We start from the raw sequence: 26,513 nt of genomic DNA, 5'->3' as shown, positions 1-26,513 counted from the left end.
TCCGACACCCAAGAAGGGCTGAAGTTGTGTCCTTCATTTCCAGGATCTACTGACCACTCTGCACCCCGACATTTACTGCACTTCATCCATGTCTTTGGGGGCCTCTCATCTCCTTATGAACTGTTTCTTCCATGATGAAGATCAGCCATGGAGTATATCTGAGGTGTATATCAGGGTGTGCTTCTTCCCCACATGAGAACTGGGATGTCCAGCAACATTCATCTAGAAGACATTTCCAGCACTCAAGGCACTAATACACCTCCAGGGTTGTGTGGGACCCCTGATGTACAGGAAGACAGGACTTCAGCGAGGAACATTTCCCTCACTCAGGACAAGAAAGTGGTTTCTCTCCTGTGTGAGATCTCTGATGTCTGTAAAGATTGAATTTCACTGAAAAACATTTTCCACACTCAGAACAGGAATACGGCTTCTCCCCCGTGTGGCATCTCTGATGTGCAATAAGATGGGATTTCTGTGAAAAACATTTCCCGCACTCAGGACAGGAATATGGCTTCTCCCGTGTGTGAGATGTCTGATGTGTGTAAAGAACGGACTTCTGTGAAAAACATTTCCCGCACTCAGGACAGGAATACGGCTTCTCCCCCGTGTGAGATCTCTGATGTGTGTAAAGATTGCACTTCCGTGAAAAACATTTCCCGCACTCAGGACAGGAATACGGCTTTTCCCCCGTGTGAGATCTCTGATGTATGTAAAGATCGGACTTCCGTGAAAAACATTTCCCACACTCAGGACAAGAATAGAGCTTCTCCCCAGTGTGACATCTCTGATGTCTGTAAAGATTGGACTCCTTTGAATAACATTTCCCGCACTCAGGACAGGAATATGGCTTTTCCCCTGTGTGAGACCTCTGATGTATGGAAAGATGGGACTTGCATGAAAAACATTTCCCGCACTCAGGACAGGAAAACAGCTTCTCCCCTTTGTGAGATCTTTTATGCACATTAAGATGGTATTTATAATGGAAACCTTTCCCGCACTCATTACAGGAGAAGCTCTTCCCTGTTGGAAGGCCGGCCCGGTCCCGCACAGTCTGAGGTTCCTCAGGATACGAGGAATCCGATGGTCCATCTACACTGGGTGGTGCCGGATGGACATTGGAGGGAGCCGGGTTTTCTCCTGGACTATACTGTGTGATGTCCTCATCTTCTACTTTCCAGTCTGGAGACAAAGTGAGACAATCCTCGGAGGTTTTCCTCATCTCCCGGCCATGGACTAAAATACAAAGACAAAGAGGATTACTAGACAGGAGATGATTGGTTCCCCCAAACCAGGACTCCGCCCACAACAGGCAGGATGGGAAACACAGCTCAGGAAAGTGACCAGGGTATTACAGGCTGATATCACCCAGTCCCCGCCCTACTCTGGACCAATCAGTGAGCAGTATGGGTGGAGGAATGGATTTAGTGTTCATGACCCACCTGTGCTGATCTCTGTAGGAGTGTCCTCCTCTATAAATGTCCCCGTTATTCCATCCTCCTCCATAGACTGCTGATCATCCCTCACATACGCCACTTCTTCTTCTGCTTTCACCTCAAATTCTATATCGATTGGATTTCCACTCTAAATCAAGGAAATGAGAGAAAATATCATGTCACATAAAAAAAACTCCACACATTGTCTCCATGAGTCCATGTTCTAGATGCTCCATCCCACCCACCTTGTAACAGTGAGGGATGGTGTGACCTTCCTGTGTGGAATCCCGGGAATACAGAGGACGGGGACATCTCTCTGGTGGGTTCCCATGACTGGATCCATCTGTAGGAAACACACACACTGACTGAATCCATTGTTTCTATGTGTTTATCAGATGATGGGGGATCTAGGTGGATCCTCCGTACTGCTCTCTCCTTTACAATAAAGTCTCCTCTTACCCGGTGATGTGAGGGGCGGCTGATTGTCCATCATGACGTCCTTGTAGAGGTCCTTGTGTCCTTCTAAATACTCCCACTCCTCCATGGAGAAATAGACAGTGACACCCTGACACCTTATAGGAACCTGGCACACACAATGATACAGTCACCATCCAGACACATCCCTTGTCTGTTACTGGAGAATGTCCCAGAATTCCCGGCACCGCTCACCTCTCCTGTCAGCAGCTCCATCATCTTCTTGGTGACTTCTAGAATCTTCTGCATGTTGTGTCTCTCAGGGTTTAGGGAGTCACATGGAGGCACTGTGATGGTCATATGATCACCTGACTTCAGAAGAGGAAATCTCTATATTGTGGAACCAATAGGAATATCATGTTAGAATCCCAGAATCCTCCTCACCTCTCCGGTCAGGTCTGTGTTTTATTAATAGAGATAAGAGTGATGTCATGTGACCTCCCAGAATCCTCCTCACCTCTTTGGTCAGGTCTGCGTTTTATTAATAGAGATAAGAGTGATGTCATGTGACCTCCCAGAATCCTCCTCACCTCTCCGGTCAGGTCTGTGTTTTATTAATAGAGATAAGAGTGATGTTATGTGACCTCCCAGAATCCTCCTCACCTCACCGGTCAGCAGGTAGATGATCTCCAGGGTGAGGTTTAGTATCTTCTCAGTCATGTGACTCCGGTCCTCCTCCATCCTCATTGGTGCCATCATGTGATCTATACAGGTCTCCTTGTAGACGGATAACTTTGCGAAATGAAAGTAAGAATGATTTGGATGGTATTGGTCACACAATAATAGGATGTGGATGTGAGGGGGGAATAGGAGGGTTGCTGGACATTGAAGAACTACTCCCCCCATGGGAAGATATTTAGTTTGGACTGTTTAGTGTTTGATGCATATTTGAGGTCTCGGGACCCTCTTGTCCTGCCAGATCAGAAATCCCCTTTTCTCTGTTGGGTTTGTTTGGTCTCTGAACTGGTTTTGATGAGTATTAGATCTGCAGACAAGGAATGATAAATATGATCCTTCCTATGACCTGTTTGCTCTGAGGCAGTGCTGTGAGGTCAATGTCGGGTCATCATGAGGTCCAGGAAGGGGAACTTACTGACTTTTGGCCTAAGTTTCTGGAAAATCAGGATAATTGGCAGAACTCCGGCTGCAAGGCTCCAATCTGTGGCAGCCTGCTGACTGACAGGAGTGATGTCACTGTCACTCTCTGCAGTAAAAGAAGAGCTTGGATGGGATAGCAAGAGGATGGTGCTGGTGGAGTAGAGAGCTGTGGGGGAGGAGCCTGTTCTCTTCCCTCCAATGACAGCCTAGTATGGGTAGAAGGAGGACAGGTTTGGTTACCAAGTATACTGTAGCATCCAGGACATTGTACAGAGTGGTGGTGGGTTCCTGGGGCTCTGAATTCCAGCACCGGGCACTGCCAGAGCCTGTGTCATGGGAAGGAATTGGAATGTCTCCAGAAGATGTTCAGCACTGACCCCTGACTACCTTTTAGTCAATAATGCACCAACAATCCTCCTCTAAGTATAAGTGCCCACCAAGGGGTGAAGGATTGTCCTTCATTCCACTTGGTATCGTGGAATATATTATTTGACCAGTGAGATGGTAAGAAGGTGAAGGTTGTCTTCCTTTCCTGGTAGGAGTTCTGTAAGAAGGTCTGGAAAGTAAGTGCAGGTAAGAGGACAATCAGAGACCAAGAGCCCCCCTCCCTACCTCAGTGTCCCCCTGAGCCTGACAACCTTCTCTTCCCTCAGAGCCCTGCTCCCCGCCAACCCTATCCTACCAGATTCCTTCAGCTACTCTACCCCCTCAAAGCCCTTGAGCTCCACTACCCCTTAGGGGACCTAAAGTCCCTCATCCTCAGTAACCCCTGAGAGACCCCTCAGCTCCTCTACTTCCCTCAGACCCCTCAGTATTTTCCTCCCTCTGACACCAATGATGGAACATATTCTTCATGGCCGGCTGGGGAATGTTTCCTTCCTCCTGAGCAGCAATGTAAGGGGCTCTATGCTCCATACTCCTGACCCCGGCACTCCATCATTGTGTTGGCTGCATAGTGTAATGATTGCCCATTGGCTGCCTGTGTAGTGTCATCATTGCCCTTTGTAGGCCATGTATGGTCAGGATGGTCCTTGTCTTGTCTATTTATTGTCAGTGCTGTTTGTTTAGAGGACCATATTACTAGAATTTATCTCCACAATGAGGAGAATGTTCCGGCCCCGGAAGTGGGGGAATGTTCTGCCCCTGAAGGGGGTAATCTGGGTTCCTACACTATAAATGTGTGTATCATCATCTGCTGGAGATAAAAGATGTCACAGTGACTATGGAGGAAGAGGACGGACATGACTATGGAGGAAGAGGACGGACGTGACTATGGAGGAAGAGGACGGACGTGACTATGGAGGAAGAGGACGGACGTGACTATGGAGGAAGAGGACGGACGTGACTATGGAGGAAGAGGACGGACAAGACTATGGAGGAAGAGGACGGACGTGACTATGGAGGAAGAGGACAGACATGACTATGGAGGAAGAGGAGGGACGTGACTATGGAGGAAGAGGACGGACGTGACTATGGAGGAAGAGGACGGACGTGACTATGGAGGAAGAGGACGGACGTGACTATGGAGGAAGAGGACGGACGTGACTATGGAGGAAGAGGACGGACATGACGAGGGTTACTGGGTGTAAATATAAAATAACATCTTATTACCTCCTCTGCTGCCACTTCGACCACTGTCTCCGCGCTGCTTCCTATGGTATGGAACTTCCTGTCTTTATTGCAGATGACTTCCTGTCTGTACCTGACATCACTTCCTGTCTGTGTTCTATAATAACGTCCTTTCTGGATAGAAGTGAGATCACCACCTTGTGGCGTTCAGAGGAACTGCAGCCCCGAGAAACATTAAAATAACCGTTCCTGTGGTTTCCATGAAAGATCAAAAATAACTAAACAAAACTTAGAAAAAATAAATCTAGCTCTTATGCAACCAATATTTTTATTGAAATGTTTGAAGTTACAGAAAATGTAATAGACAAGTGTCATGTTATAAAATAAGGTATGAAATATCCCCAACAAACAGGCGGATGAATAAACAACAGACATCCCGCAGGGAAGCAGGAAATGTGTGCAATAATGACTGGAGACGTCACATAGAACATTCCCAGCATTAAGTCCACCTTGTACAGGGGAAGCAATAATAGGAGACATATGGATCACACAGAGCATTCATCATACACACCACACATAGTGCACAACACATACAACATGGAACTCAACTAGCACCAGAACATGGGAAAATAAAAGAGACAGCAGAAAGGAAGAAAAGAGGGCAACAGTAATGAGAGGAGAGAGGAGAGAAGAGAAGAAAAAAAGAGAAGAGAAGAGGGGAGGGGAGAGGGGAGGAGGAGGAGGAGAAAGGGAAGTGAGGAGGATGAGAGGAGAGGAGGAGAGAAGAGGAGGAGGAGAGGACAGGAGGAGAGGGGAGGAGGAGGAGAAAGGGAAGGGAGGAGGAGGAGAGGAGAGGGGAGGGGAGAAGAGAAAAGAGGAGAAGGGAGAGGAGAAGGGAGAGGGGAGGGCAGGGCAGGTGAGAGGAGAGAGAGAGGGAGAGGAGAAGAGAGGAGGAGGAGAGGAGAGAAGAGAAGGGGGAGGGGAGTGGAGGGGAGGGGAAAGGGGAGGAGAGTAGAGGGGAGGAGGAGGAGAGGAGAAGAAAGGAGAGGGGAGGAGAGGGGAGGGCAGGGGAGAGGGTAGAGGAGGAGAGAGGAGAGCGCAGGGGAGTGGAGAGGGTAGAGGAGAGGGGAGGGGAAAGGAGAGGGGAGGGGAGTGCAGGGGAGAGGAGAGGGGAGGGGAGGGCAGGGGAGAGGGTAGAGGAGGAGAGAGGAGAGTGCAGGGGAGTGGAGAGGGTAGAGGAGAGGGGAGGGGAAAGGGGAGGGGGGAGGGAAGAGGAGATGGCAGAGGAAAGGAGAGGAGAGGGGAGTGCAGGGGAGAGGAGGGGAGAGGGGAGGGAAGAGGAGAGAAGAGGGAAGGAGAGGAGAGGAGGGAAGGAGAAGAGAGGAGAGCCAAATCAGGAAGTACTAGGGCACGGAGATGTATGGAGTCCACAGATCCCACGTTTTATCACACATGTTGGTATTATGATGTAAAACACAGGTGAGTCTGTCGTTAATCAGGATCCAATCTCATTTGTTGTGAACATATTGAAGCGGAATAATTGATCTCTTCTAATATTCAGCAATAGTGATTCTCGCTGCTAACAGCATAGAAGTAAGACACTTAACCCCTCGCCTACCGGGCAGTTCTATCCCTTTCCTGACCAGGACAATTTTCAGCTTTCAGCGTTGTCGCACTTTGAATGACAATTGCGCGGTCATGCAACACTGTACCCATGTGAAACTTATACCATTTGTTTTTCACACAAATAGAGTTTTCTTTTAATGGTATTTACTCACCGCTGGGGGTTTTATTTTTTGAGCTATAAACAAAAAAAAGCAAAAATTTTGAAAAAAAGGGTTTTTTTTGTTTCTATTATAAAATTTTGCAAACGGTTAATTTTTCTCCTTCACTGATGTGCGCTGATGAGACTGCACTGATAGGCAGCACTGATGGACAGCACTGATGGGCACTGATGAGGTGGCACAGATAGGCAGAACTTATAGGCGGCACTGATGATGATGCACTGATATGCAACAATGTTGGGCACTGATAGGAAGCACTCATAGGCACTGAGAGGTGGCACTGATGGATGGCACTGACTGACGGCACTGCTGAGCACTGCTGGGTGGCACTGCTGGGCCACCTACCAACATTAACCCCCATCACCCTGTACATAAGGTTAAACATGTGGATCCAAAATCTAGTAACTATCAGACATTATACAAAAATCTTATTTGTGCCAGTCAATGTTTAAAATCCAAAATTATAGTCCAAATAAATTAAAGTCCAAATAAATGAATCCTCCGTGTCCAACTTCAACCTCCCCATAAATCCAGATAAGATGTGTACCTCAAAAAAAATGGAAAAACTAAAAATAGTGTATTACCTTCAATATCATCTGGTATATACTTTACCAACAATAATATATACTTAACAAAATATGCACAAAATAAAATAAAAACAAGATTCAAATCGTGAGCAACACATGAATCATGAAATCACTCCGTGTACACTATAAATATATAAATGTGAACAATCAGTGTACACTCATAAAACAAAAAAATAAATAAAATTAAAATAAATAAATAAAATAAAGGAAATAAATAAATAAAATGATATAAATTGTGAACACTTCTAAATAGCTGAAATGCATACAATTACCCTCATTAGAGTAATAGCAAGCCTTTAAAGAGTACACCCTGGACTGTCACTCCAGTGTTGTAGTCGCTCCCCGGACTGTCACTCCAGTGTTGTAGTCGCTCCCCGGACTGTCACTCCAGTGTTGTAGTCGCTCCCCGGACTGTCACTCCAGTGTTGTAGTCGCTCCCCGGACTGTCACTCCAGTGTTGTAGTCGCTCCCCGGACTGTCACTCCAGTGTTGTAGTTGCTCCCCGGACTGTCACTACAGTGTTGTAATCGCTCCCCGGACTGTCACTCCAGTGTTGTAGTCGCTCCCCGGACTGTCACTCCAGTGTTGTAGTCGCTCCCCGGACTGTCACTCCAGCGTTGTAGTCGCTCCCCGGACTGTCACTCCAGTGTTGTAGTCGCTCTCCGGACTGTCACTCCAGCGTTGTAGTCGCTCCCCGGACTGTCACTCCAGCAATGTAGTCGCTCCCCGGACTGTCACTCCAGCGTTGTAGTCGCTCCCCGGACTGTCACTCCAGCGTTGTAGTCGCTCCCTGGACTGTCACTCCAGCGTTGTAGTCGCTCCCTGGACTGTCACTCCAGCGTTGTAGTCGCTCCCTGGACTGTCACTCCAGCGTTGTAGTCGCTCCCTGGACTGTCACTCCAGCGTTGTAGTCGCTCCCTGGACTGTCACTCCAGCGTTGTAGTCACTCCCTGGACTGTCACTCCAGTGTTGTAGTCACTCCCTGGACTGTCGCTCCAGTGTTGTAGTCACTCCCTGGACTGTCCCTCCAGTGTTGTCACTCCCTGGACTGTCACTCCAGTGTTGTCACTCCCTGGACTTTCACTCCAGTATGTTACAGATGGGGTTCCAATCCTTAGGCAAACATCTCATGACTCCATCATCCCCAAGTTTAGCCCAGTTCATCTCTGGCTACTTGGCAGCTCCCAGCACATGGGCAGCCCTCCAACAAGTCTCTCTCAACACTCTGGTTTGTCTCGCCATGTGAAGAATTTATGATTCCTCCATCGTAGCTGTTTTTCCGTTTTTGTGGCGAGACAAAGATTAAGCTCCAAACGAGCCTGTTGTACCTTAAGTAACAAGTCGGGGGTTGGAGTCATTTTACGTTGGGCCAGTAAAGCCTCGTATTCCTTAGTTTGGGCAGAGATCAACTCTTCACGAGATCGTTTCAGTCTAGAGGCTCTTTGGATACAAAAACCTCTGATAGAAGCTTTATGGTTGTGAGCTCTAGAGAAATGAGAGTAGTCTCTAGAAGTAGGATTGGCCTCTCTCCATGCATCCACCAAATTATAGCGATATAAAGGTTGAGCAAATTTGTGACTTTGTTTCAGGGGATGCAAGTTTGGTTGCATGCGATTTATCAAGCGTTTGATCTAAAGCCAAATTTGAATCCCCCACTAAAATGACATCGCCTTCCAGTTCCGGAGCTAAAGATTGAAACAGGGATCGAAAAAAGTCTAATTGATTCACATTAGGGGTGTAGTAAATCAGGAAAGTCACTAAGTTTCCCCCCAAGTGGCCTTTAACCAATAGATATCGCCCTTCCTTGTCTCATATCACTTTAGATTCAGTAAAGGATAACCGCCGGGCCAAACAGAGCGCTACCCCTCATTCTCTCTCAGATGCATTAGCAAAAAAGCACACAGGGAAATCTCTATGAATATAACACGGTGTGAAAGAGGAGACAAAATGGGTTTCCTGCAGAGCAACTATATCAGCTCCCAGGGACTTATAATTATTATTATTATTATACAGTATTTATAAAGCGCCAATAGTTTGCTCAGCGCTGTACATTACAAAGGGGGACAGAACATGTGACAGAACAATACCAATACAATGCAAAACATGAGGGGATCGAGGGCCCTGCTCTTTCGAGCTTACAATCTAGGAGGTGGGGGATGGAGTGGTGGGAAGAGTGGAGGAGGTCGGCAGGGGGTGGGGTAGGCTTCCCTGAAGAGATGAGTTTTCAGGGTGCGCCTAAAGGTGAGGAGAGTAGGTGATAATCTGATGGGTTGGGGCAGGGAGTTCCAGAGGATGGGTGACAACCTGGAGAAGTCCTGGAGGCGGGCATGGGAGGAGGAGACCAGGGAACTAGAGAGAAGGAGGTCTTGTGAGGAGCGGAGTGTGCGTGCTGGGCGGTACTTGGATATTAGGTCGGTGATGTAGTTCGGGGCAGTATGGTGGACAGCTTTGTACGTCAGTGTTAGGATTTTGAATTTGATCCGTTGCACAATCGGATGCCAGTGGAGGGATTGGCAGAGGGGGGTGGCAGAAATAGAGCGGTTGGAAAGGTGAATGAGTCTGGCAGCCGTATTCAGGATGGACTGAAGCGGGGATAGCCTGTGGTGAGGCAGGCCAGTGAGGAGGGAGCTGCAGTAGTCGAGTCATCATATGATGAGGGAGTGGATGAGCTGTTTAGTGGTTTCTGGGGTTAGGAACGTGCGGATTTTGGCGATGTTGCGGAGGTGGAGTCTGCACGAGTTTGTTAAAGATTGGACTTGGGGCTGGAAGGATAGGTTGGAGTCCAGAATGACACCAAGTACTCTGGCCTGCGGGGCGGGTTTGATGGTGGCGTTGTTGGATGTGATGGAGAAGTCAATGGGGGGTGGTGTCCGGGCTGGGGGGAAGACAAGAAACTCGGTTTTGGAGAGGTTCAGTTTAAGGAAGTGGAGCGACATCCAATCTGATATGTCGCTCAGTAGGTGTGTGATTCGGGCAGAGACCGAGGTGGTGAGGTGGGGGGTTGAGCTATAGATTTGTGTGTCGTCGGCATATAGGTGGTAGTTGAAGCCGTGAGAGTGTATGAGTTGGCCAAGGGAGGAGGTGTAGATGAAGAAGAGAAGGGGCCCGAGGACAGAGCCTTGAGGGACCCCAACAGAGGGGGAGCGAGGGGAAGGTGGTAGCATTATAGGTAACGCTGAAAGAGCGTTGTGATAGGTAGGATGAGAGCCAGGAGAGAGCAGAATCTCTGAGGCCGAGGGAGTGTAGTTTTTTGAGGAGGAGGGGGTGGTCGACTGTGTTGAAGGCCGCAGAGAGGTCAAGGAGTAGGAGCACTGAATAGTGGCCATTAGCTTTGGCGGTTAGCAGGTCGTTGGAGAGTTTTAGTAAGGCAGTTTCGGTGGAGTGTAGGGGACGGAAGCCGGACTGTAGGGGATCAAGGAGGTTGTTGTCATTGAGGTGAGATCATAGGCGGGTGTAGACTAGGCGCTCGAGGAGTTTAGATGTAAATGGGAGCAGGGAGATGGGTCTGAGGTTGTTCGGGTCATTGGGGTCCAGGGAGGGCTTTTTAAGTATGGGGGTTATATGTGCATGTTTCAGAGGGGAGGGGAAAGTGCCGGAGGAGAGGGAGAGATTAAAGATGTGGATGAGGGAGCGTAGGATGGAGGGGGAGGGAGGTCATAGGAGTTGTGAGGGGATAGGGTCGAGAGGGCATGTGGTGAGGTGGGCATCAGAGAGGATCTTGGAGACTTCCTCGATGGTAGTAAGGTCAAAGGTGTGAAGTGTTGGGGGGCTTCAGTATGAGGAATGCAGGGTGGGGTGGAAGTGGAGGTCAGAGCAGTGGTGGGGCCGTGGGAGAGGGGTGATGAGGGGGTAGCTGAGTGAGGGGGAACGGGGTTGGAGGGAGTTTAAGCAGCGATGAAGTCCCTGCGGGTTATGTCGAGGGGGAGGGGGGATGAGGGGGTAGCTGTATGAGAGGGGACGGGTTGAGAGGGCGTGTGAGTTGCGGCGATGTCCTTGCGAATTGTGTCAATCTTGTTTTTGAAGTGATTGGCAATCTCAAGGGCAGTGAGTGAGGTGCTGGGTGGAGGTGGGGGTGGCGAGAGTAGAGAGTTGAAGGTGGAGAAGAGTCGGCGAGGATAATGAGAAAAAACCTTGAGATGCTTAGAGGGGGATCCCAAACCTGCACATTATGGGAGAGTAAGGGAACAATGCCACTATTAGGTCTTAAGGTGGACATAGAAAAATGCAAGACAGCGATGGGGAGACCCACACATCCCCGTAGGGGAGATCGAGAATCCAGGACCAAATGAAAATTCCCGAGATGACCCTCAAAGAAAAACAATTAAAAAAGTGAGGGAAAAAAAGGAAGAAATAGGGGAGAGACAAAAGACACCGAGCCCAGAAAATGGCTGGCATCAGTTCAAGTGGTAAAACAACGATATGCAGCATAAAACAGTAAAACACCAAATAACCCAGACACAAGGTCAAGGACTGGAAGAGTCTCCACCAAAGCATAGCAGTGGGGAGAGTCTTCCAATTAGGAAGAGCACATAGACGCTTCCCAGCACCATGGGGTCTGTAAAAGACATGTATAAGAAAGGTTCCTAACCCCAGAGAAATAGAATACCTGACATATATCCAATCTAGTCAGTAAACAGGTAAAAAGCAATAAAATTAAAAAACATAATATTTGCAATAACAATTCAAAGAAGAACAAGGGTGGAGGCCAATGTCCCATAACAAGACCGTGTAGAGGTCCCCGCCCAATAGAAATCAACTAGTAGCCAGCAGGGTCCTCAAGGGACCTAACGTGGAGTAGCAGGTTTCTTCTTCTTTGAAGAGGGGGGGACCACAGAGGTGAAAGCGGGGGAGGAGGGCCATCAACCCTGGGCTGGTTCTGTGGGGAGGGGCTAAGGGAAGTAAAGCCCAGATTCAGCAAGTTTCTCTCCTTCAATGAGAGATGAGTTAGTAAAGGCAGCACGCTGTACACACGTTACACATAATTACACACATGGATCCTCTTCATGGTCCTACATGTTAACCCCTTCCCAGCCAGTGTCATTAGTCCAGTGACAGTGTATGGGATTATCACTGATCACTCCACTAGGGGACGGCCCACAGTACATATACTGCCACAAAGTGGCCTCTGTGTGCAGGATCGTGTTTATAACCGTCGTCCTATTTACTTGCTAGGGGGCGCGCGCGGCATGCAACCGTCCTACCTGCGGCACCGATCATGGCCACGGATGTCAATCAGCGGGTCCTGACCAGTGATTACTCTCCAGAGCCCGGCAAACACTCACAGGCAGGAAGGCTGCATTGTTTTCAATGCAGCTCTCATCCCTGTCAGTTTCCAGCACACTGTTCCGGAGAGCAGCTTTCAGTTTTCCGGATCAGTGTGTTCCTGTGAAGCACACCTCTCCCCGCCCACTAGTAAAACACTCCCCTCACACAGTTAACCCTTTGATTGCCTAAAAATGTTAACCCCCTCCTCCCCAGTGCCATTAGTACAGTGTCAGTGCTTTTTTTTTTTGCACTGATCACTGTATTGGTGTCACTCAGGATGTCAGTGATCCCAAGTAATTTCCCCCCGTGTCAGAATGTCCGCCGCAGTCCCGCCATAAGTCGCTGATCGCAGCTATTAGTATAAAAATAAAAAACAATCCAGTATCTATACCGCCATTTCTAAACGCTATAACTTTCACGTAAACCAATTAATTTACACGTATTGGGATTTTTTTTTCAGCAAAGACAAGGAGCAGAATACATTTTGGCCCAAATTTGACAAAATTAAATTTTTACATTTTTTTACTGGACATGTTTTATAGCAAACAGTCCAAAATATAGTTTTTTTCCTCAAAATTGTCAATCTTTCTTTTTTATAGCGCAAAAAATAAAAACTTCACAGGCGATCAAATACCACCAAAACAAAAACCCAATTCATGTGGAAAAAAATGAAGTAAATTTCATTTTGGTGCAGCATTGCATGACCGTGCAATTGTCAGTTAAATTAATGAAGCGCCGTAACACAAACCGCTTCTGTAACGGCTTCCTGACCGCCCTATAGCAGAAATACTGCTACAGGGCAGCACAAGTGAGCAAAATCACATATATATATATATATACATGATTCGTGCTCCCGTGGTTTTCATGCCCCTCCCAGATGGCATCAGATTGCCCGTTAGTACACCAGTCATCACATTTAACCCCTTGATTGCCAGGAAGACGCTCATACACAATAAACCTCCATTGCTAGTATAGTGTCTGAACGGATCAATATTTTTGATCAGATCAGCACTATACCAGCATTCACATTAGTATAGTGTCCCCAAAAATGCAGCATTAGCGGGATCAGCCCTGGCACCTGCATTTAGCCCTTACACTTACCCCCCTTCTCCCCCAGTAAGTGCAGTGTCAGTAGGTCACTGTCACTTGATACATTACACACAAAACCGCAGTGTTGGCAGAATCAGGCCTGATCTCTGCTAGCACTTGCCCTTAAATTTTGATGACTCTCATGTGCAGCAGAGTGCCAGTACTAGTGCCACGCTACCTTTTGGAGAACTGGCGAGCACCAGCGGCCTAGTACATCCTGGTCTTTCACATACCAGCACTGCAGTATCACTTGATGATGTGGCAAGTCCCATAAGTACAGTACAAGCTGGTGCAGTGGCGAGCACAACCAAAGTTGCACACAGGCCTGTAGAACCCATGGTGTCCTTCCAGATGTGCTTGAAATCCCGATTAGCAGCCCACAAATTCTGCAGCACTCGTACTTCCCCCATTCACTGCCCAACTCGGAATTCAGGTGGAAACAGCAAATTTAACTACTCCTATCACATACCTGGTGATGGAGGCCAATGGAGAGAGGGCTTTCCTTGCAGCTAACTTCTGGACTCCCCTGAGAGTGGGACAGCGGGAGTCAGGCCCAAAGTGGCACAGGTCACCTGTAGGAGTGCTGGTTGGTGGTCCACTCAGAAGCACAGCTGGTGCACGGAGATAGGTCTGCAGACAGGAGGTGCCTGTGCATGGTATGCAAGCCCTTCCGGGATTTGGATGTTTACGGAATAGTCGGTTCAAGCCAAGGTCAGGTACGAGCTGGGAATCAGAGCAGACGTAGACAGATGGGAAAGCCAAGGTCATTCACAGAGGAGTGAGAAAGAGAGTATTCGTAAGCCAAGCCGAAGTCAGGGGTAAATCAGAGTAGACAGGTCCAGGAACAAACCAAGTCGGTAACAGGAGATCACAAGTCAGAAACACAGGAATAGGGCACGGGGAGCTAGAGATCATCCAGCAACCAGAGGAAGTGATGAGCCTCCTTATAAAGGCCATCTGGCACCAGACTGAGGCTGATGTATCCTTCTGCGGCCATGTAGAGTATTGGCAGAAATGCCAGATCTTCCAGAACTCCTGCCGTGGACAGGACCCTGACAACTCCCCTTGATTTTTGGAGCTGTTTTTCACAGAAGATCTGTATGCATTGATTGTGGATCAAAGCAATTTATATGCAGAAACAATTTATCGCCACCAACCCAAATTCAAACCTTGCCAGACCATTCGCATGGAAACTCAATACAGTTTCCGAATTAAAACATTTTTGGGCCTAACCCTCAACATGGGCATTACTAAAGAAAAACGATTTGCAGTTGTATTGGTCTACAGACCCGATTCATCATAGGCCCGTGTTCTCTGCTGCCATGGCCAGGCATAGATATGAGAGTATAATGTGTTTTATGCATTTCAATGACAATACACTGAGTTGTCCTTGAGGTGACCCTGAATTTGACCGGCTCCACAAAATTCAGCCCGTCGCAAATCACCTTAACCAAAAATGTGCAGATGTCTATACTCCCCAGCAAAACATCTGCGTTGATGAGTCCCTCATTCATTTTTCTGGCTGCTTTGCATTCAAACAATTTCTTCCCAGCAAGCGTGCCAGATATGGGGTCAAGATGTAGAAGACCTGTGAGAGGACAACAGGTTATACTTATAAGTTTCAGATGTACGAAGGAAAAGATAGTCATGTGGAGCCCCCTGGATGCCCAGACTACATGGGGAGCAGTGGCAAGATAGTTTGGGACTTGGTGTCATCCTTTTTCCATATGGGGTACCACTTATACGTGGACAATTTTTATTCAAGCGTGCCACTATTTAGACATTTGTTCAATCTTGGAATTGAGGCATGTGGCACTATGTGACCTAATGTGTGCCCACCATTAGAAGTGGGTGGATGCAGGGCGGTATATTCTAATGGTGGGCATACCACACACTTTTTCTGGCAGAGATTTCTTCTCTTTTTTTCATTCAGCCCACAGTCTACATACAAAAAAAAGAACATAACATATATACCCAACAAGGACCAGCGATGTACTGGTATATCACTGGACTTTGGTTATACCAGGATAATGCCTACAGCTGCAGGCCTCATCCTGGTATCAATTTTTTCAGCCAGTGATTGGTTTTCATGTAAAAGCAATCCTAGTGGCTAATTAGCTGCAGGTTTTCTTTAACAAGCATCAGGAGATGATGCCCCCCCCCCCTGCTGCCTTCCACAGCCTTCTTTGGCAGTCCCGTGCCATTGAGGGAACCTGAGAATGCAGCCGGTGTTTCTGCCAGCTGACCATAGAGCTGATTGGAGACCAGAATGATGCCAATCATCTCTATAGTCTAAGAAATCGGACGCTATGAGCATTTCATCACTTCAGTTTCGCAGGTTATAAACAGCGCCATTTGTAAATTGGGAAAGTATCCGATCACACTGATCTTGGTTTGATTAGATAATGTAAGGGCAGAGGAGATATCCAGAGTCTGATAGACCCCAGATTTCTCAAAAAAGAATCTATGACAATGCCCATTGAGGTTATAGAGGATATTTGCATTCCCTGTGAATGCATTGAAAGTGATAAAAAAAAATGAAAGGGACAGTGTAAAAATAATTAAAAAAATCAAAATAAGTTACAAAAAAAAAAATACCCTCACACACACGCGCACCTGCGTTTGTGAGCATTGACCCTGTGCCAGTATGGAAACAGCGGTTGCACCATGCATGTGAGGTATCACCACGAACGTCAGGTCAAGGGCAGTAATTCTAACACTAGACCTCCTCTGTAAATTTAAAATGGTAGCTTGTAAAGTCTTTTAAAGAGTTGACTATGAATATTAAAAACTTATGCAGTTTGTCACCATTGCACGGGGCATGCACAGTTTTAAAGCATGTCATGTTTGGTATCTACTCGGCATACCATCATATTTTATATTTTACCAAATAATTGGACAATATATTGTGTTTTTGTGCATTAAAAGTAAAAAAAGTGTATTTTTATTTTTAAATTGTGTTTGAAAAATTGCTGCGCGAGTACAATGTGACAGAAAATTTCAGTACTATGTGACATAAAAAATTGCAGCACCTACCATTTTATTCACTAGGGTGTTTGACAAACAAACTTTTTTTTTTTTACACAAAATTGTCACTTAAATGATTTATTGCTCACACATGCCATGGGTATATGTGGAATTACTCCCCAAAATACATTCTGCTACTTCTCCTGAGTATGGGGGTACCACATGTGAGAGACGTTTTGGCAGTCCAGCCAAGTACAGGACCCCAAAATCTAATAAGCACCTTCAGGCTTTTAAAGGGCTTTATTTCCTCATTACACTTCCTGACTACCTATCACAGTTTCGGAGGCCCTGAAATGCCAGGATAGCACCTAACCCCCCCAAATGACCCCTTTTTGGAAAGCAGACACCCCAAGGAATTTGATAGGAAGCATGGTGAGTATTTTTCAGATCTCGTTTGTTGCCACAAGTTTTTGAAAATTGAAGAAAAAAAAAAAAAAACATATTTTTTCTTTTCTTTTTTTATATTTAAAAACCTTGTGAGAAAAAATGAGATTTGCAAAATACTCACCATGCCTCTTTTTAAATTCCTTCGGGTGTCTACTTTCCAAAAAGGGGTCATTTGGGGGGGTTGGTGCTATCCTGCATGTCAGAGCCTTTGAAACTGTGATAGGTAGTGAGAAAGTGAAATGAGGACGTTATGCACCTTCAGGCTTTCAAAGTGGTCATTGGATTTCAGGCTCCTGTATGTGGCTAGGCTCCATAAAAGTCTCACACATGTGGTACCCCCATACTCAGTAGAAGTAGCAGAATGTATTTTGGGGTGTAATTCCACATATGCCCATGGCTTGTGTGACAAATATATCATTTAAATGACAACTTTGGGTTAAAAAAATGTTTTCGTAGTTTTCTAAAAACTTGTGGAAAAAAATAAATCTTTCATGGACTCAATATCTTCTCAGCAAAAAGCTTAGGGTGTCTACTTTCTGAAAAGGGGTCATTTGGGGGTGTTTGTACTATCCTGGTATGTTAGCACCTCAGGAAATGTGATGGGCAGTCAGAAAGTAAAAGCTGTGTAAATTCCATTATCTATCCCATAGTTTGTAGACGCTATAACTTTCACACAAAGCAATCAATATACAATTATTGGGATTATTTTTAACCAAAAACATGTAGCAGAATACATTTTGACCTAAATTTATGACAACATTTTAGTTTTTTGGATATTTTTTACGACAGAAATGAGAAAATATTGTTTTTTTTTTTCAAAACTTCCTTTGTTTATAGTGCCAAAAATAAAAAGAGCACAAGTGATAAAATACCACTGAAAGAAAGTTCTATTGGTGTGAAAAAAGGACGTAAATTTCATTTATGTACCATATTGCATGACCGCGAATACATTTTGGCCTAAATTTATGACTAACTTTGAGTTTACTATATATTTTTTATAGCTGAAGTTAAAAAATGTAGTTTTTTTTCAAAATTTTCGGTCTTTTTTTGTTTGTAGCATGAAAAATAAAAAGCGCACTGGTGATCAAATACCACCGAAAGAAAGCTCTATTTGTGTGAAAAAAAGGAAGTAAATTTAGTTTGGGTGCAGCATTGCATGACCGCGCAATTATCAGTTGAATTAGTTCAGCGCCAAATAGCAAAAAGAGGCGTGGTCAGGAAGGGGGTAAATCCTCTGGAGGGCAAGTGGTTAATCATGTGCAGTAAAAAAAATGTGAAAAACAAATTTCGCCATACATTTCGGCCAGAATGTATTCTGCTCTGTGTCTTTGCTAAAAATAAAATCCTAATCCGTGTAAATGAATTGGTTTCTGTGAAAGTTACAGCATCTACAAATGGCGGGATAGATACTGGAATTGTATTTCTTTACTAGTTTGATAGATATTTTGGGCCCACAATAATTTTTACCACCATTGTGAACTTTTGATAGAAGTCTCAGTTCCTGCAACTTCCCGAAACTGCACTTTCTAAGTGGACATTGACTGTATATAAGAATTCCCATGTGTTTTATCACCCCAACACCTCGTCACGTGGCCCGGCTGTCCCTGTGCTCTCCCTCCCCCTCGCTGCATCCCCCCATCCTGCACACAGCCTTTAAAGCAGGCCGTGCAGGATGAGGGGAGGGGACCCCTGCAGCAAGGATCACAGCCCCTCCGGAAATCTTGGCAGGGGAGCTGTGATCCCCCACCAAGAGAACCGGCGGCAGCCCACCAGGATGTCTCCGTGCAACCCCGATGGGCAGAGTGCGGTCAGAGGGGCTTCCCGCGCTCTGCACCGCCAAAGACAAAGGCCGTGCTCATGAGAGTGTGGCCTCAGTCAAAGGGGCGTGCCTCATTGCCCTGGCAACGTGGGGCTGGACGTTGCCGGGGCAACCGGGAAGCATCCTGGGTGGCCTTAAAAGGGCCATCGCAGGACCCGGCAGGAGTCTTCTTTGCCTGCTTGTTGAGAGGTCCGAGTGGGGACCAGACCTCTGCCAAAATAACCGCTGGGCACTCTGCAAGAGACTCTGCTTCCCCCCTGAACAGGTCAGAACTAAGACTCCCAGGACTTGGAGCACCCGCTGCCACTCTGCTAATACTCCAGGCCTGGGAGTACCGCTGACACTCTGCTAATACTCCAAATACTCCAGGGCTGGGAGTACCGCTGACACTCTGCTAATACTCCAGGGCTGGGAGTACCGCTGCCACTCTGCTAATACTCCAGGGCTGGGAGTACCGCTGCCAGACTGCTAATACTCCAGGGCTGGGAGTACCGCTGACACTCTGCTAATACTCCAGGGCTGGGAATACCGCTGCCATTCTGCTAATACTCCAGGGCTGGGAGTACCACTGACACTCTGCTAATACTCCAGGGCTGGGAGTACCACTGACACTCTGCTAATACTCCAGGGCTGGGAGTACCGCTTACACTCTGCTAATACTCCAGGGCTGGGAGTACCGCTGCCACTCTGCTAATACTCCAGGGCTGGGAGTACCGCTGCCAGACTGCTAATACTCCAAGGCTGGGAATACCGCTGCCACTCTGCTAATACTCCAGGGCTGGGAGTACCACTGACACTCTGCTAATACTCCAGGGCTGGGAGTACCGCTTACACTCTGCTAATACTCCAGGGCTGGGAGTACCGCTTACACTCTGCTAATACTCCAGGGCTGGGAGTACCGCTTACACTCTGCTAATACTCCAGGGCTGGGAGTACCGCTGCCACTCTGCTAATACTCCAGGGCTGGGAGTACCACTGCCAGACTGCTAATACTCCAGGGCTGGGAGTACCGCTGACACTCTGCTAATATTCCAGGGCTGGGAGTACCGCTTACACTCTGCTAATACTCCAGGGCTGGGAGTACCGCTGCCACTCTGCTAATACTCCAAGGCTGGGAATACCGCTGCCATTCTGCTAATACTCCAGGGCTGGGAGTACCGCTGACACTCTGCTAATACTCCAGGGCTGGGAGTACCGCTGACACTCTGCTAATACTCCAGGGCTGGGAGTACCGCTGACACTCTGCTAATACTCCAAGGCTGGGAATACCGCTGCCACTCTGCTAATACTCCAGGGCTGGGAGTACCGCTGCCAGACTGCTAATACTCCAGGGCTGGGAGTACCGCTGACACTCTGCTAATACACCAGGGCTGGGAATACCGCTGACACTCTGCTAATACTCCAAGGCTGGGAATACCGCTGCCATTCTGCTAATACTCCAGGGCTGGGAGTACCGCTGACACTCTGCTAATACTCCAGGGCTGGGAATACCACTGCCATTCTGCTAATACTCCAGGGCTGGGAGTACCGCTGACACTGTGCTAATACTCCAGGGCTGGGAGTACCGCTTACACTCTGCTAATACTCCAGGGCTGGGAGTACCGCTGCCATTCTGCTAATACTCCAGGGCTGGGAGTACTGCTGACACTCTGCTAATACTCCAAATACTCCAGGGCTGGGAGTACCGCTGACACTCTGCTAATACTCCAGGGCTGGGAGTACCGCTGCCACTCTGCTAATACTCCAGGGCTGGGAGTACCACTGACACTCTGCTAATACTCCAGGGCTGGGAGTACCGATGACACTCTGCTAATACTCCAGGGCTGGGAGTACCGCTGCCACTCTGCTAATACTCCAGGGCTGGGAGTACCGCTGCCACTCTGCTAATACTCCAGGGCTGGGAGTACCGCTGCCACTCTGCTAATACTCCAAGGCTGGGAATACCGCTGACACTCTGCTAATACTCCAGGGCTGGGAGTACCGCTGCCACTCTGCTAATACTCCAGGGCTGGGAGTACCGCTTACACTCTGCTAATACTCCAGGGCTGGGAGTACCGCTGCCACTCTGCTAATACTCCAAGGCTGGGAATACCGCTGCCATTCTGCTAATACTCCAGGGCTGGGAGTACCGATGACACTCTGCTAATACTCCAGGGCTGGGAGTACCGCTGCCACTCTGCTAATACTCCAAGGCTGGGAATACCGCTGCCATTCTGCTAATACTCCAAGGCTGGGAATACCGCTGCCACTCTGCTAATACTCCAGGGCTGGGAGTACCACTGACACTCTGCTAATACTCCAGGGCTGGGAGTACTGCTGACACTCTGCTAATATTCCAGGGCTGGGAGTACCGCTTACACTCTGCTAATACTCCAGGGCTGGGAGTACCGCTGCCACTCTGCTAATACTCCAAGGCTGGGAATACCGCTGCCATTCTGCTAATACTCCAAGGCTGGGAATACCGCTGACACTCTGCTAATACTCCAGGGCTGGGAGTACCACTGACACTCTGCTAATACTCCAGGGCTGGGAGTACCGCTTACACTCTGCTAATACTCCGGGGCTGGGAGTACCGCTGCCACTCTGCTAATACTCCAAGGCTGGGAATACCGCTGCCACTCTGCTAATACTCCAGGGCTGGGAGTACCACTGACACTCTGCTAATACTCCAGGGCTGGGAGTACCGCTGACACTCTGCTAATACTCCAGGGCTGGGAGTACCGCTGCCATTCTGCTAATACTCCAGGGCTGGGAGTACCACTGACACTCTGCTAATACTCCAGGGCTGGGAGTACCGCTGCCACTCTGCTAATACTCCAAGGCTGGGAATACCGCTGCCACTCTGCTAATACTCCAGGGCTGGGAGTACCGATGACACTCTGCTAATACTCCAGGGCTGGGAGTACCGCTGCCACTCTGCTAATAATCCAGGGCTGGGAGTACCGCTGCCAGACTGCTAATACTCCAGGGCTGGGAGTACCGCTGACACTCTGCTAATACTCCAGGGCTGGCAGTATCGCTGACACTCTGCTACTACTCCAGGGCTGGGAGTACCTGTCAGGAATGGACTTGCCAATAGTGGTGGGACTCACCTGCCTTGTGGGCTGCAGTACCAGGGCTGGCCAGCGGGTGCTCTCAACAACCAGAGGCTCACTTCAGCAATTAGCCATCACCTGGGGCTGATTGCAGGTGGTGTATTTAAGGGATGGCCAGACCTGCAGTCAGTGCCTTGTACTGTTTGCTTGGCCCTGGTTTCCTGATCCTGTTTCTGCTGTCCTGACACTGCCTGAACTCTGCCTGTACTGACCTCGGCTAGTCCTGACCACTCTCCGCCTGCTCCTGGCACTCTGTTTGCCACTGACCCGGCCTGACTGACTACTCTTGTATCGTATGTTTGTTATCTGTTGGAGGTTTGGTTCAGTTTGTTTGCACTGTGTTATGTTTTAGTTTTGCACTGCGTTTGTATTGTTAGTCTTAATAAATTATATTATTTACTATATCTGAAGCCTGCGTTTCCCTGTGTCAGTCACACACCTCTGGTCATACCCGCATCCCTGACATTACACCAAGGCCATCCTGACCAGAAGTGGCTGCACAGGGAAGCCATCTTGGCTTGTTGCTGGGAAGGATGGATCTGGATGAGGTTGTGTATTTGTCGCTGCTGGTTTTTGATGACAGAGAATATGCTTATCAGACTCTGAGGGAGTATCCCCGGGATCAACTACTAGAATGTATACGGATCGCTCATGTTCTAGTAGATCAGGGCACAGAATTCTCTGAGGTGCAACCTTTGATTCAGGTTTGTGCAGAGTTGGCTTCATTTGGTACCCCTGAAAGCAGGAATGACTTTTTGCCACCATTTAGTGCAGACCAGGTAGAGTCCCTGGTATGGTTATTAGAGGATGATGTGGATTGCTTCTTGGAGCATTATGCTGCATGTTCACCACAGGTATTAAGGGATTGTATAAACGCAGTGCAGTCTTTGGTCAGACAGGCTTTGTGTAAGCGGAGCTTTGTTCAACCCATACTGCAGACATGGTCAGACTTGTTGCACCCACCCTCAGTCAGCTTACAACGTCATTCCTCCGCTCAAGGCACTCTTCCTGCATCCCTGACAGCACCCCCAGTGATGGCCCAGTATACTCTGCTAACTACCACATATCAGTCCTCTGCTCCCACTCGCTGCACCTATCCTGCCTTTAACCCTGTAAAGAAGTCCTCTGTAGCAACTGCTCCCTCCTCTGTTCCATCCTCCAGATCTTCTCTGTCTTCAGCTGCTCCATCCGTTTACAAACCTGCGCTTACTTACAGTGCTCCGGTAACTAAAACCAGGAAAAGGCGAAAATTCTTTCCAACCAATACCATCCTGCCAGTATCCAAACCGGTCAGCCTGCCATCTGAGAACCCGCCTTCCGTGGTGCATGCCTGGTGACTCGGTGCCCACTGCCTTGCCAGATGACTCGGTGCCCACTGTCGAGCCAGATGACCTGATGCCTGGTGACCCGATGCCCGCTGTCGTGCCTGGTGACCCGATGCCCGCTGTTGAGCCAGATGACCTGGTGCCCACGGTCGAGCAAGACGATACAATGTCTGATGACCCGGTGCCCGCTGTTGTACCTGGTGACCCAATGCCCGCTGTCGAGCCAGATGGCCCAGTGCCCGCAGCTCCGCCTGGGGGCCCGGTGCCCACCACCCTGCCTGGGGGCCCGGTGCCTGCCGCTCCACCTGGGGGCCCGGTGCCTGCTGCTTCGCCTGGGGGCCCGGTGCCTGCCGCCCTGCCTGGTTGCCCGAAGTGCCTCTGTCCAGTACCCAGCCCAAAGTGCCCCCCGTCCGGTGCCCAGCCCGAAGTGCCTCCGTCCGGTGCGCAGCCCGAAGTGCCTCCGTCCGGTGCGCAGCCCGAAGTGCCTCCGTCCGGTGCGCAGCCCGAAGTGCCTCCGTCCGGTGCCCAGCCCGAAGTGCCTCTGTCCGGTGCCCAGCCTGACGTGCCTCCGTCCGGTGCCCAGCCTGATGTGCCAGTCTTTGATATACCGCCAGTCACCGGACCCGGACGGTGGAACATTTTGCCCAGCTAGGACTGTTTGGAGTGTCCTGAGGCCGCTCCTTGAGGGGGGGTACTGTCAGGAATGGACTTGCCAATAGTGGTGGGAGATATTGTTTTATTTTAGAAAAACGCACAACCAACAAACATTTTCTACAAAAGTATAAAAAAATAAATAAATAACATAACAACATCACATTCCATCATGTGCAAACATAAAAGTAAACATTTCAAAGCCATACTAGAGTCCTTATGGCTGAAGCAATATGTACGCAAGGCCCTTACAGCCGGAAACAAAGATTTGCATTCACGGCTTTTATGGCCTAGAAAACAAAACGTGGCCTTTATGGCCCAATAAATCTGCATATATGGCCTTTACGGCCTAATAAGAAAGCACTTATGGTCTTTATGGCCGAATACAATAGCATATGTAGCCTACATGGCCTATAGTCAAACACTGTACAAAACATCACACAAAACAACATTACATAGACTGAGGAACATAGATCTATGGGTCCATGTAGCCTTTCTTCAAAAAAATCATCTCTGAAAATCTAAGGGAGGGTGGAAGGAGAAAGAAAACAGGATAGTTTACCAACACCCAGAGATCAACAGGCGGCAACTACAGGCCTGATATTCCTCCACGCCTTTATCCAGACCCCTCGCCGCCACCTGTCTTTCTCAAGACCCTGAACTTTCCCCACCTCACCAAGAATGCCACCCACCACCTCCGGGACAGGAAGGACTTTCTTCCGTATGGACACTTGGCACCGTGCATTCCACGTGAAATACCGGACAACTAGGCTAACTAAATAAAGAGTGTCCAAATCAAAACCCCGGCGATCTTGCAATGCTCCATATACCCACTCTGCATAAGACATGCAGTGCAAGAAAGGAAAACCCAGAGCACTCCCCACCTCTTTGTAGACCTCAACATTGAAGGGACACTGAAGCAGGAAGTGGTCCATAGTTTCCACTTCACCCCGACACTCCTCTCTCGGACAACCGCGGTCATCCAGAGAGAGGTACTTCAAGTTTCCCCTCACGAAGAGTCTGCCGTGAAAACTGAGCCAGGCCTGGTCCCTAAACTTGAAGGGAATCCGCTCAGAATTTAATAAGCGTAAGCCCTCCCGCATAATATGGCCCGGGCAATCCCTCAAGGCTAGCGGCGCATGACAAACAACGGACACAATCCTCTCACCCAGGAGCTTCCTAGGGAGGGACTTAATATCCTCCGCCATCACACGCCACCGCCTAAGTATTTTCAGGCTCAGGGCAACATAAGTCGGGAGCTCACCGTGCTTAACCCTCAGGCTTTTCACTAGCCCACCACTCTCCCAGCAAATCAGAAAAGGCCTAAACCAGTTCCCGAAGAGGCTTACCCATGCAGGAGGTCTCTCTGCCAGCATGTTACCAAAATTGTGCTTCACAAACACCAGAGAGAAGACTACCGGGTTGACCATACCTAAGCCACCCTTCCTCCTGGATAGGTAAGTCACATCTCGCTTCACAAGGTTCAGTCTGCTTCCCCATAACAGCTGGAAAAAGCAACTGTAGATCCTCGTATAAAGAGACTCTGGCAAGATGCAAACTGTGCTGACATACAAAAATATGGGGATCAGGTAAGTTTTGATCAGATCAACCCTTTCCCTCAAGGAGAGCTGCCACCCCTTCCAGCATTTCACCTTGACTTCGGCATTGGTCAGCCTGGCCTCCCAATTCGATTTGCCATAATCGGCTGGGCCAAATTCAATGCCAAAATACTTTGACGGACTGCTGAGGCACAGGGAAAGCGTCCGGGAGCACAAAGCCCTCGCCCTCCACACCTAACCAAAGGACTTCAGACTTGTCTTGATTGATCTTGGACCCCGATGCCTCAGAATACTGCTCTATCTCTGAGACAACCACCTGCGCCTCCACAGCCCCAGAGACAAAGACAGAAACGTCATCAGCGTAGGCAATGACCCTCAGGGGCGGCTCACCAGCAACACCCACCGGCACCCCACACAACGCTCCACAGTCCAGCCTCCTTACGAAGGGGTCGACCGCAAAGACGTAGAGCAGAGGACTCAGTGAGCATCCCTGGCGTACCCCAGAGCCAACCCCAAAGGGCTGCCCAATCCAACCGTTCACCAGCATGAAGCTCTCCGCCTCTCTATACAATGTCTTGAGCCAGCCAATGAACCCCCCCTCCAGGCCATACCTGTCAAGAAGATGCCAAAGGTACTAATGACTAACCCGATCAAAAGCCTTGGCCTTGGCCTGATCCAATGTCAGCAAATACTTTCCCCAGCCTTCAGCCCTGCACCGCTCCAGAACCTCCCGGACAGCTAATACCACTGTAAAGGTGCTCCTGCCCTGGACCGAGCAGTGCTGCCAACCGGAAAGCAGCATGTCTGCGACTGACGCCAGGTGCCAGAAAAGAATCTTTGCCAGAATCTTTCTATCAACATTGAGAAGACTGATGGGGCGCCAGTTCTCAATCATTGAAGGGTCCTTACCCTTTGACAGCAGGATAACAGCAGACTTTCTCATGGAGGGAGGGAGTGAACCTTCTTGCAGACAGCAGTTAAATACCTCCGCGAGATGGGGTGCCAAGCTAGTCTTGAAAGATTTATAAAATTCTGCCGTCAAACCATCTGGCCCAGGTATTTTCTTAATTGCCAGATTGTCTATGGCTTTGGCTACCTCTGCCTCTGTTATCTCGTCCATCAAACTTGGAAGCGGGACGTCACTCCCCAGACCTGGTGTAGAGTCCAGAAAACATAACATCCTCTCACGGTCGAGGTGCTTCTTCCCCAGAAGATCTCTATAAAAGGACCTCAAGACCTCCAGAATCCCTGACCTGGATTTTGTCAGGGAACCTGTACTATTTCTCAGGCCTAAGACCGTTTTAATCACTGTGCCTTGTCTGCAATTCTGGTAAGGGTCGGGCAAGTGATA

General features: G+C 48.5%; 1 protein-coding gene across 1 annotated transcript in view; it reads right to left on the bottom strand.

Annotated features, from left to right (window-relative positions):
• The window catches only part of LOC149460594 (uncharacterized), a 219,150-nt gene that overhangs the window by 165,437 nt on the left and 27,200 nt on the right, over nt 1-26,513 (bottom strand). Inside the window, exon 5 of the mRNA XM_089679430.1 lies at nt 392-913. Coding sequence (XP_089535556.1) covers nt 392-913 — 522 coding nt within the window. The remainder of the gene's footprint in view (nt 1-391; nt 914-26,513) is intronic.

The sequence above is a fragment of the Staurois parvus genome, unplaced genomic scaffold (assembly GCF_062004578.1).
Source record: "Staurois parvus isolate SC_StPar_1 unplaced genomic scaffold, SC_StPar_1.0 ptg000224l, whole genome shotgun sequence".
Classification (NCBI taxonomy): domain Eukaryota; kingdom Metazoa; phylum Chordata; class Amphibia; order Anura; family Ranidae; genus Staurois; species Staurois parvus.
The sequence above is the reverse complement of the archived record's forward strand: the minus strand, read 5'-3'. Positions and strand labels throughout refer to the sequence as shown.